The sequence below is a fragment of the Lichenostomus cassidix genome, chromosome 8 (assembly GCF_008360975.1).
Source record: "Lichenostomus cassidix isolate B80296 chromosome 8, HeHo_3.0, whole genome shotgun sequence".
In the NCBI taxonomy this organism is placed as follows: domain Eukaryota; kingdom Metazoa; phylum Chordata; class Aves; order Passeriformes; family Meliphagidae; genus Lichenostomus; species Lichenostomus cassidix.
In genome coordinates, this window is record NC_139489.1 from 3,051,599 (window position 1) to 3,063,847 (window position 12,249).

At 41.5% G+C, this 12,249-nt stretch overlaps 1 protein-coding gene across 2 annotated transcripts in view; it reads right to left on the reverse strand.

Annotated features, from left to right (window-relative positions):
- The window catches only part of FGGY (FGGY carbohydrate kinase domain containing), a 123,480-nt gene that overhangs the window by 55,502 nt on the left and 55,729 nt on the right, over positions 1 to 12,249 (reverse strand). For both annotated transcript variants that reach the window (XM_085067460.1, XM_085067459.1), the window contains exons 7-8: positions 9,448 to 9,576; positions 5,335 to 5,438 (exon numbers count right to left, since the gene is read on the reverse strand). In XM_085067460.1, coding sequence (XP_084923586.1) covers positions 5,335 to 5,438; positions 9,448 to 9,576 — 233 coding nt within the window. The remainder of the gene's footprint in view (positions 1 to 5,334; positions 5,439 to 9,447; positions 9,577 to 12,249) is intronic.

Here is a 12,249-nt window from a genome sequence, read left to right on the forward strand (position 1 = left end):
TGTAAAACATCTTCATTAGCTGGGAAGTCAGCACGGTGACTGCTGCCAAATGCAATATAGCAGGCAGCAGAGCTGTGCCGAATGAGGACAGGGCGAGGGAGAGGCTCCGGCGACACTCAGTTCTCTCTCCCACTCCAAAGATTCTGGCTCTGTGGCTCATGTGCACAACAGCCTTTAGAGGAGAGAGAATATTTAAAAAGCAAAAGGGCAGGTACTTATCAATTTCATAAAGCTCACACAGATCATTTCCCAAACTTGCCCAGGCTGCTCCAGCTTCACTAGATTTGCTTTTGGTTTGATTTTTTCCCTCCTGCATTCCTCCCCCCTTCTCCCGCTCGCCTGACCCTCCCAAACCCAGCGCCTTTCCCCTGGTCAGGAGAAGGACAAATTGCTGCCTCTGCTAAACTCTGGGTCCCAGCCAGTTGGCAGTAGGCTGTGCTGCCCTTGCTCCTGGCCCTGTCCCCCCGGAGACTGCACGTTCCGTGTCAGGATGCCTGGGCGGTGCGAGGGGAGCGTGAGAGGCTCCAGCGCTGCTCCTGCTCGCTCTGCGAGCTCAGCCTGGAGTGCCATCCTGCTGGAATGCACGGAGCTGGCAAAGCAAGCACCATCCTGCTGTCCCTGCAAACTTTCCCTCATCACAGACTGCTTCAAACAGCTGAGGAGTCCCCGTGCAGCGATTACTCCAAAGGCTGTGCTTTAACAACGTGGCGTGTTCTGAAGAGGAGACTCTCATATCAGAGCCAAAATATACTGAATCCACTTGCTGGTCTGGCTCCCACTGAGATTAGAGATCAGGCTCTGAGAACACTTTGAGCCAGCATGTCTCTGCTGTCTCCTCTCCAGGATGTACTGCGAAGGACACGTACTGTGCATGCTCTGGGGGTGGAAACGTGCTTTACACTCAGTTTGTGTGAACAAAGCTGGCAGCTCGGGCGGATATTGTGGAGCAAAGAAGCTCTATTGTGTTTGCCAGTCATCACGAGAATCAAATGAACAAATTTAGAATAAGCAAATTGGGCTGGAGTTCCTTTAGCAGAAAACACTCAAAGGCTAGTCAGGCTTAGTGAAAGAGAGTAGGGGATAGTCTTCCTGAAATAATCCATAGTAAACATTGGGACAGCAAAATGATCTGCTCATTTTGCTGTTCATGTGGTTGTTCTGTCTTTTAGATCATGTATTAAATGTGAAAAGGTAGAAAATAAATTACTTGTGCTTCTCCGATTTAAAAAATTACTAAATTACACAGCTCAAACCACATGCACATTATCGCCCAGGGAAAAAAGAATTGTGCACCAAGCCAGGTGAGCACATTCCCAATGCCAAGAGCCACAGAAATAAGAAAAACAGATGCAAAAAAAGAGATTGCATCTAAACTTGAAGAGATTCCTTGACAATCCCCCAAAAGAGGTGTTGAGTACAGAGAGCTGATAACAAAGGAATGACTGAAGAAGAACACAGACCACACCACCAAATGAAGACAGAAAAAAAAAATACCAGAGACTCTGGATATGAAGGAACACAAACCTTGTACATTTGGGACTCAAAATACCAGCAAATTCAGACTCCCCCATCAATAAGATGAAATTAGGCCAGACAGTGTTCCCATTGGAAGCTGCTCTGGCTTTCTTCAGCTGGGAATCACAAAAGGTGCTGGAGCAAGAACAACAAATATTTTCATGATGGTACAAAAACTCTGCCCTGCAAAAGGGCAAACATGCGCATGTCCAGGACTGGGATGTGGGAATACAGAAATCTGTGCCTGAAATCCTCCTGATCACATAAAGGTTACAGAAGAAAAAGAATTTTTGCAACCTTTAAAATACCCCATAAATCCCTAAGACACTGGCAGGAAGACAGGCTTTTAGGGAAACCAATTACCTTATTCCCAGAAGTTAGGGCATGTCTGTTAGACCCATGCAACTTTGAGTCAGGAATAACAGGCAAGCTCCTGTTTCAGTGCCTCAGACCTGCTGTGATTTTGCTGGGAAAAACTACTCACACATTTGGTGAGGTCGCCATGGCTACAGGGGGAAAGGCTCCTAAAAGTTCCAAGGCCAAGTGTGGGTGCTGCAGCTCACACCCCCTGCCTGCAAAGCACGGTGGCAGAGGCAGCCCACCCAGAAAAGGCAGGGAATATCCTTGGGAACACAAATCAAACCTTCAGGGATGAATCCCAGCCCCAAACCAAAGGACAATCCTTCAAAAATGAAAGAACAGCTTATTTGCCATTGCAAATGCAAATTCTACCCATGAATTTTGCTAGGGCAAAGGAGGCAGCAGAGAATCATGTAAAATGAATAACCGTCTAAATATATTCAGAAACCCATCCTTTCTTTTCTTTTTCCTCATGGATAATGGATGAGCCCTGAGGTGGCACTGACTTTCAGCAACCAACAGCTCGGACCTGGGCTGGGGTCAATAACCTAATTAAAACATGCATTTTGCTGCTTTCATGAGCTATTCAACAGAAACATGAAATTCTTTGTGTGTGTCTGATTACTCCAAACTGTCAGTGGTTAATTCCAAAAGCATATCCTCACTTAAAAATGGTAGTTCCACCACAAATTAAACTATTATAGCCATGAGTAAAATTAGGTTCCACATTTGTACTTTCTAAAATATCAAAGGCATGATTAGCAAAGTCTTTTGTTTAAGATCTCTGGAGTCCTGGAGGTAATGAAAACTGGGTCAAGGAGCAGTTTCTCTGAAAGTCTAAAGTAAATGCTGTGTTCAAGCACTACCTGCTCCTGTGACTCATGGAGTACTTGGTCTAGAGAATGGAACTAGTGTACCAACACACATACACCAACAGCAGTCCCCCTGCCCTGAGCAGAGGAGGAGGAAGGGCTGGAAAAGAAAGGCATTGCAGATGATTTTGAACAGTTTCCTGCTACGGCCCCTGAAAGAAACGCAGCCGTGCTTTCCCCCCTGCTTTCTGTTTGCTGAATTTCTCCTGACAGTTGGCTCCTTCGTTTGCCAGAACCACAACAAAGGACGGCCTTGAGTTTCCACACAGGCCATTTTCTCCCTCTCTCGTCTCTGATCATCTCACAAAGGTATTATTGTTGCTGGCTCACTGGGGCTCAGTGCACCTGAGGCACATCAAAGGCACTTTTTAATGCCCGCCTGACCACACAGGTCTCTCTCCCACTGCATTAAATTAAACTCGATGATTAATCTCTGTAGCCCTCAGGGTCCCTTGGTGCACACGGAGAGAGAAAATATATATTTCTATCAAAACACAAGTATAATATACTTTCATTTTATAGCCCTAATTAAAAAAAGGAACAGCTAATTTCAGCCAAATGCAGCTGCATATAGGTCTCATTAAAACACAAACACAACTGCCCTGTGTGCTCTACGTTCACTTCATGCAGCATTTGCAGGTAATAGATAAAAGAGAAAATAGAAAACTAAAGTCCTTTCACAGATTAAATCCAGAGAAGTTTAGAATTTACTTATTGTCTGCTGGCTAGAGATTGTTCCATCCCTGCTCTGTGCAGATGAGTGAAGGCAGGCAGTTAAGGAAATTATTACAAAATGCTGAGTAGGTAGATTGAAGTAAAAATCTACTTAAATCCAGCAAAAATTGCACAAGCACTTATTTGTGCGTTTGCATTGAAGTGATTGAAAGCCTTAAAAGGTTCTGCCTCGTGCAGTCTGTGTTCAGCTTTGGGGTTGCTTTGATGATAGAGCATCAACATGGACTTTATCACATCCCTTTTGCTACATTAGCATATTTAATGGAGCCACAACTCTCGTGGTTGTGCAGAATGCACACAAAACGTGCTAATACTGACATGCTGTGCTCTAGTTTGGGAAGTGAAACGATCCACAGTTGTGAACTGGGTCTACATCAGAACTTACCGATGTACATGTATTAAAAATTAATAAATAACCACACACATGTCCTCCTCCAGGGCTGGTTGTACAAAAGGAATGAGTTGAAGCCAGCTGGCTTATTGCCAGCTACCCAACATTGCCCTTAGACCTTTGGGGGAAGCTGCCTGCAAGCTCCTCCGCTCACTGCAGTCCAGTATTATGTCTCTATTAACTCATTTTAACAATTTAAACTAACTCAGCTAAATGAAACAGGTTAGGAAGAGTTCACTCAACCAGCTTCTATGGAAAGGGCAGAAACCCCCATCAAAAAAACCTGGAAATAATGAAAGTAGTGGCAGGGCTTGAAGGGTGACTCCTTCCCCCAGGGTGCCTCACCTGCCCTATGACAGACAGACAGACAGACAGGTACCAGTGGAATTTTTCAAAGACAGAGCAAGCCAAGTGATGGAGCTTGAAGTCTGAAGCTTTTGTTTAGGAAGGAACCAAAATATATTCCAGTTGGTCTACAGGATTTTAACTCAATGCTCTGCTTCACAATAGTGGGATTATTCACGTCTTTAAATTCAATCATGTGCTAAAATGCTTTGCTGAACAACAATCCATGTGACAAGATCACCATTTATCCATGCTCAAGATCACCATGGATTCATGCTGTTACTACAGAGACAACTTAACTTATTGTTCAGCCTGATGGTTTATTATCAGCCTCCTTTCTTTTTCTCTCCTGGAGCTTTCTCCATGAAGCATGTCAGTCCTTTCCAACACCTCTAGCATTCCCCGTGCCATTTGCCCCTTTTGGAAAAATCCAAGTTCTAATCGGTCTGAATTTAAGACTAAAATGAATTTTAAATAAAAAATGTGGCAGAAAAGGGTACTTATCTAAATGGAATGCTCTCAGACTCATACATTTTAAAACAGTATAAATTTCAAAAGCAGACACTAAATTTTAATTACAATCTCAGAGAAAGCTTTTGTATTAATTCACCGAGAAGAATTAGCAAAGTGAAAATTGCTTATTGGGGCTTTTCTTTTCTTTTTAGTCATGATATGTCTCATAATTCTATACACCATGGCAATTTTCAGAGGGAGAAGGATTTGTATTGATTGAGGGAAGAGGTGGAGGAGCAGGGCTGTGGCTGAAGACGTGCACTCCTTCTCCAAAGACACTTCTGTAACACATTAGTGACAGGCTTGTCACAGATAACTCAGGCTCAAGCTTTGGCTCAGATTTCAGGCTGCTCTTTAAGCCACTCTGGCATCGTGGTTTTTACTTTCCATGTCATTTTTCAGTATTGATTTCTACTACTATTAAAGTTCTTGCTTAATAGCAAATGCACAGTAATTTATAATTAATATCCAAAGGTAAAGATAGAGTTACCAGAAAAAAATTCAAGGAAAAAAGAACTGGGTGAGAAGGACAAAGGTCAATTCTCCCTTCAAAAACATAAGTTAGTAAATTCTGCACAGATTAGGATGACACATCCAACCTACCCCCATGTGGCACGAAGATGTTCCACAGATCATAGCGACTCGGGATGTAATCGGCTGGTTCTCACATGGAAGGTTATGTCCTTTCACATCTGCTCCAATTACTCCTATTAAAGGAAAATTAAAATTCTCTTTTAAAGAAGAACAAGCCACCCCTCACCAAACAGACCTTTTCTGTGCTCGAATAATTGCTGACTATCTCACACCACTGCCACAAATCGAGAAAGTCGATTTAGTTAATAAAGAAAATAATTTTATCCATCAGATCAAATTTTTATTCCAGATATAAGGATACAAGATGATTTCTTCTAGGTTTATTTATATCATCATAATTTTCAAGTGTTATTTTGCCTAGAACCTGACATTTATTCTCTTAGGTAGCTCACTGACATGCAGAATAAAGAGTGCCCTGCTGCACTGGCAGGCTGCAGATGTGTTTATTTGTTCACAGTTTATCATGAACATCCTGGATGATGTGTTTTGTCAGGGGATGAGTTGGAGAAAGGGGAAACTTGGCAGGAGACTGGAAGGCTTCCAGCTTTGTTGTCTTCACTGCTGCTGCTGTTCTGTCCATGTCAGAAGCATCTAAAGGCAGATTATTCCTCCCCTTTGAGGAACCGAGCTTGGCTCTGAGGAGCCTCTGCTGGCAGGACAGCACAGGATGGAGCACAAAGTCAGCAACACTCAGCCTGCAGCAGAAAATACACCCAGGAGATGCCAGGGAGGAGCCAGGCAGACCTCCAGCTGAGCCTCAGAACACATCACATCCTGCTGGATTCACTTCAGGGGAGGCTACAGAGGGAATCTGCCCTCTCCTCCTCCTCTCCCAGGCTGCATTCTGGCATCAGATTGTGCTGCACCCAGCAAAATGCAGCAGCCAACAAGGAACATTTTTATATTGGTCTTCTTCTTTCTTAAACATCACTGTTCAGCTGGCAAACTGGTCACCAGACTGTGCATTTCCATCTGCAAAGCTCAATCTGGAGACCAGTTTGTCAATCCTGCTAAAAAAACCCATTCCCCTCCCTGTAGAAGGATCAGGAAAACATTTGCTGGACATTGTGAAAGATGCCAAGTGTTAGGGCTGGTTCATATCCTAACATTTCATTAAAATCTTCTTGTTGAGGTCACCACTGCAACATTCTGTTATCAAATCAGTCTGTTGGGGTTTGTCTTACTGGGATTGCCGTGGTTATCCTGGTATTACCATGGCTGGGAATCATCTAAATAATCAGAAAATTAAGGGCTAAAATTTTAAAGGCTTAAAAAATCCATCCTCATGTCCCTTTAACTAAATGGACTTGTAACTATGAAGCAGCACAGCTGTCTTAAGGAGGGTTAGGAACAACAAAAAGCTAAAAGTAAGGCTTCTACTTCATGCTTTATTTTTCACTGCTCCAACATGATGAGTTTGTATTAAGAATTTTGGATAGGGCTGACTACAAGGCAAATTCCTGTACTAAGCAACACTGTATTAGAATTTCTTTAGTTAAAAATACTGTTCACACTTGAGAGGAAGAAATCTATTAAACTAAATAGTCAGGATATGCTGCAAATGTATTTTCATAAACAATCTGAAATTGAAAAGATCTTTTTAATTGCTAAGAAAATATGCATTCTGCAAAACAGGAATTATGACCCTTTCTGGAATTTTTGTCAGTGGCTTTACTAGTGCCTAGAATTGTTAGAGTCTTCCTATTTGTGATTAATTAAAGTCAGACAGCAAATAAGTCTGGAATGTTTGCTTGAAGTTATATAATTGCTGTTATAAGTCACTTTCACCTTTAGTTTAGATGGAAGTCTTCATAGTCTGAGGCAGACTGAAAATGAGGGACTGAGAACAAGAAATCTGCATACCACAGAGAATAGAGGAGAGATTTTTAGGAAGGCAGGCAGTGCTTAGCAATTTGTACTTCTGGATCTCTTCCACAGCGACATGGTATTTGAGACACTGCACCATAAATCATCTACTTTTGTTGAAACAATGCTGATGTCTTTTGAAAAGGTGCAATGTAAACAGTATTTTTATGAGGCCAGTCCCACAAGCCTGGCCTCTTGTACTCACAGTTTTATCTGTACACTCTTTGAAATTGGAACAGTAGGTCAAAATGTAAGACACAACTTCTTGGCTCTCAGATCTTTGCTTTTCCATAAGAGGTATCAGATGGACTGATTCAGGAGGCACACATGACCTCCTCAAACACACACACTAAATAATTCTTTATCTCTACCTTATTGTACTCAAAACTTTGAAGCCTTCATAAACTTCAGGAACCTGCTCAGCCAAACCACACTTTACATCCAGCCAAAAGCAGATCTGAACTGCATCAAAAGTTATTAACACTGAAAACAAGATGTCCATCATGTCATTCTGGTTTAGCCTGCAGGATATTTTCTTTACATATATTTGCACTCTTCAACTCTCCTTTTGCTCCTGCTGTCACTTTTGCTATCAAAATCTTTTCATTTTTACTGTCCTTTCTACTAGTTTCCACATCATTTCCATACATTTACTAACACTCCCAGACTCAAGAAAGATGAGTTCCACTGTAAAATCCTCCTCTTGCCCCAGACTGCACTGAGCTATGGTGTGATTATCATGCAGGTTTTCCCACTCCCTTCCTGCCTCTTCCCTCTGCAATGTCCCCCTTTCTAACAACAACCTGTGTGTTGTTTTTCTCCTCCTGGCAATCATTTCAGGAGTCTGCTGATGTTTGTGGTGCCATCTGGGAAAATGTATTCAGATTAGCAGACTGTCTCTATCCACTGAAGTCCTCTCCTGAGGGATGCCAGTAACTGTGTATTTCTGATGTCTGAGTTTCTGTACAGAAGTCTATATAAAGGAACAGACAGTTGCTCTCTATTCTTCTTTAAATTCAATTGATTGATTTTAGCACATGAAACTTAATGGGCAAATTTTTTGTGCTCTGGATCCATAACAGTGCCAATTAAACAAGGACCTTCCCCTGCCACTTTCAGATGCTCTGTGATAACCCAGCTTTGCAGCAAGTTCATTCTTTCAGGTCAGATTATTACTATATCCTTTTCCAAGAACACAGAATTGACAGGGCACACAGTTTTAAACACATTTTTGTGCAATTAGAATACTAATTGACACATATTTTTAAGTCAGTCACAACACACCTACAGCTATGACACTGAAGCTGAGTTTCCTTTTTGCAGACAGATCTATATCTAATCCTTCCCAGGTAGTAAGAAGAACAATCTCCATGACTACTTAACCTCATCAGAAGCAAAGTAAAGGGATTGAAACATTTAAAAAGTTTCAGGCCACAGTTTTCTAGAAGGACAAGTGAGATTTAAACCAGCACAAAATATTTGAAACTAAACCAGTAGTTTAGCATCTGTTCATATTTTCAGTTAGATCTAGAAAAAAATCCTCTGACAAGCAATAGATTTCCATTAAAGGGAACTGTTTCAATAACACTGAAACTTCCTGAGGTAAGACTTATTTCTAAACCACCAAACTAAAAAACCCTCGATTTCCTGCTGAAAAAGTTGCTCTGCATCTCTTTGTTATTGACTATATTTAGACAAGGCCAAATAGAATAGTAAGAAGATTAAGTTGTTGAGTTGTTGAGCCTCATCAAACATATTTCAACAAAGATGTACCAGGGCACATCAAAATATTGTGATGGAAAAGAAAAAAATGTCAAAGCATCAGGCCTTAAATCTTTGAATCATGAATCACTCCTAAAACTAATAAGGAAGACTAACTATGAACAAGCCTCAAACATGAGGCTTCTCCCTCAAAATGGTTTTTTTTTTCAATTATTTTTCCTGCTTTTTGAGCAACAGAAGATGCAAACTCTCAGCATGCTGGCATTCCAACACCATGCTGTTTCAGTCAAAAATGGAGCTAGCAGAAGTTAACAAACAATTTGAAAATCCAGATGAAAAGACATATAACAGCCATATCCCCTTTCTAGAAACAGATTTGCAATACTAGCAGTTATTGTGATGACTTTTTAAATGTTTTTTTTAAGAATAGCGTCAGAGCAAATGGCTGAATAAAACAGACTGTGACAAAAATGGGTTTCTGAAATTAACTCAGTAATTCCTGTCTCCCAGAACAGTAAATCCATGAGTGAGTACCTAGTCCTCCAGCATGTGCATCAATGAGAGATGCTGCCACTGCAATCCCTTCGGGGAGACCGAGATCTTGTGCAGCTTCTGGCGTGAGACCTTTTCCAACAGCCTCTCCAGGAGACAAGACGTGGTTTCCTGGGCAGACACAAGACAAACCAAACACCTGTCAATTTACTAAACAGAAAAACAAATGTGTGTGTTATTGCAGGAGCTCCCTTCCCCTCCCTCCAGTTAAGCCTGGTATATATATAAAACAAAGAGGTGCATCAAAGAACTCTGTGTGATGAAGTATCTTTCATTATCTGTCTGTAGATTAAACACAACTGTGCCAGATCAGGCTGTCCCATGGCAATTTAGAAGTTCAAAAGCATTAAATGTCCTATGTAGCCACAGAGAAAGATTTCACCACAAGCAATTAAATTCTGCTTGGCATCTTTCCAGGAGATATGAAATGCAGAAATCCCAGGTTCTCGTGGAAGTTGCTGCCTGCAGGCATTCTCTGGGCATGGAAGGAGATTCAGCTCAGTCCACACTCACAAATGAACACTGCACCTGTTGCACAAGGAATGCACAAAGAACTGGCCAATTTTTTTTCCATTTCCACCCTTTCTAGCAGTTACTACTAGGAATAAGGTGGCTATAGCAACAGAAACTCTGAAAAAGAAACTGGCTTAAGCAGCAAATTCCTCCTGTTGCAGCTGTATTTCCTCACAGACTGAAATAATCCCTTTCTGAGCCTTCTCTGGCCTTGTGCAATATGAAGAAGACAAGGAACACAACCCTTCCCTCCCTGCCCTGTCACAGGGAGCCCAGGGGCAAGTCCTGCCATAACACACATCCAGTTTTGTCTTGTGAAAAGAGACTGTTTTGATAATTTAATCACGGTAATAGACTGCTCTGAGCTTAGAACAAATCTAGGTTCTTTCAAGTACCAGAATTTAAGGACACCCCCAAGAACCTCCTCTCAGCCTCCCACAGCTGGAGAAGTGAGACTGAGCTCCTGGGACCTTGCACACTTCCACATTTACCCAAAGATTTGGGGGTGAAAGGCAGTGAAAGGCTCATTGGGAGCTCCCACAGAGGTCCCTGCCAATGCCAGGGCTTTTAATACCTACCTGAAATGTTTACTAAGCTCAACAAATCTTCTGGACAGAGTTGGCAAAATTCCTTTTAAAATAAAACAAAGCTGTTTTCACAGTCAATTTTTTTGAGAATGTTACACCTTAAGTGCATTCTGATGTGTAGGAAAGACATAAAAGATCCTCCACAATAGAGATTAATTAAGAGGAATAGCATATCAGAAAATATCAGGAACATCCTAATGCCCATCAGCATAAACTTCTAAAAATGCAGTTATACAACCTTACTGTTGGATGAAAAAGGTTATGATATTAAATTCACAGGTCTTCAATTTTAGATATGACTTAGATCTTTACTGTAAAATAAGTTGGTTCTTCATTTTAAGAAGTTCCATCCTCCTTCTGCCCACTTCCTGATGGATGCAGTGTATGGAGCATGTTAGGATGAGCACACACAATTTCAGAGTGTTTATTTCTCCAACAGTTTCTGTTCAATTGACAGCCACACACCACTGCACCTGAAATTCCAGGCTGAATCTCACACTGGAAATTTAAAGCAAGTCTGTGTAGCCAAAACTTTTGCACTTGACATTGGGTTTACCTTCAGTATTGGGGGCAGAGTAACCAAACCTCACCACTAAGCTTTATACACAGGATATGGTGACATTAAATCACCTCCTCACAGGGAAAAAAAAAAAGTCTGAATCTTATTATTTCTGTGTTTTATTAGTTACTTATTGTAAAGTCAAAACATTGTACTGGCTTTTTCAAGAGGTGTATCTTTTGTATTTTTCCCCAATAAGTTGGAGTGCAGGATGTTTCTCTTTAAGAGAGTTTTGTATTACATTTCTGTTTTTTTTAGACATTGGGGAAAAATACCAAAGCTGTCTGCTTCTCCTGACATTCAAAGACCCTGCAGGTGGAAAAAAGTTCAAAAGAGTTCATGCAACTAAACCCACATCTTTTTCTTCAGAATCAATTGCCCAACCTGAAAGCACGAACATGGTGTATATACAGCATGAGATGAAATCAATCTGAAATAAAATCTCTTTCCAGGCACACCAGTCCATGGCTGGCTTGTTTGTATTAGTCATACCAGTCAAACATTTTAGTGTGTAATTATTATGTAGTTATACTCTATTTTAGAGATCAGGGCTACTATCAGACAAAATCTTTTCCTAGCAGCTTCTCAATTACTGTATTTCTAGTTAATGAGCACTAAAGGAGTGATTTCAGAGACAAAGATAATCCTCTCTTCTACAGCAGCAGAAGAAAATGACCATGTAATTCCTTTGCTATTGGTTATTTATCAGAATGACCAGCTGCACTGCCACCCCCATGTGAGGACGTGCAGGGATCTGCATTTTATCATTTGGAGAGGCAACATAATCATCTTGTATTTTAAACAAAATAATAAGTAGTCTGCCCCATATGTTTTAGAAGTCAAAGTATGCCTGAACAAAGATTACTTGACTGAAAGCACTTCTCAACAGCCTGGGAAGGGAGGGCAGTCAGAAGTCACTCATGGCAGGGATTGCAGAGGAGAGTCTCCTGGGGCACCCAACAGCCAGGGAGTGCAGAAAAGAGAAAGTGCACAAGGAGAGGATTCTCACTCTGCCCCTCTCCTTCAGCCTCCCAGCTCTACAGATCAAGGAAAGCTCTGCCAGGCCCATAGCACAATTTGCCTCCCCAGCTACACAATGGTAAGTCGGTGTGGAATGGACAGAGC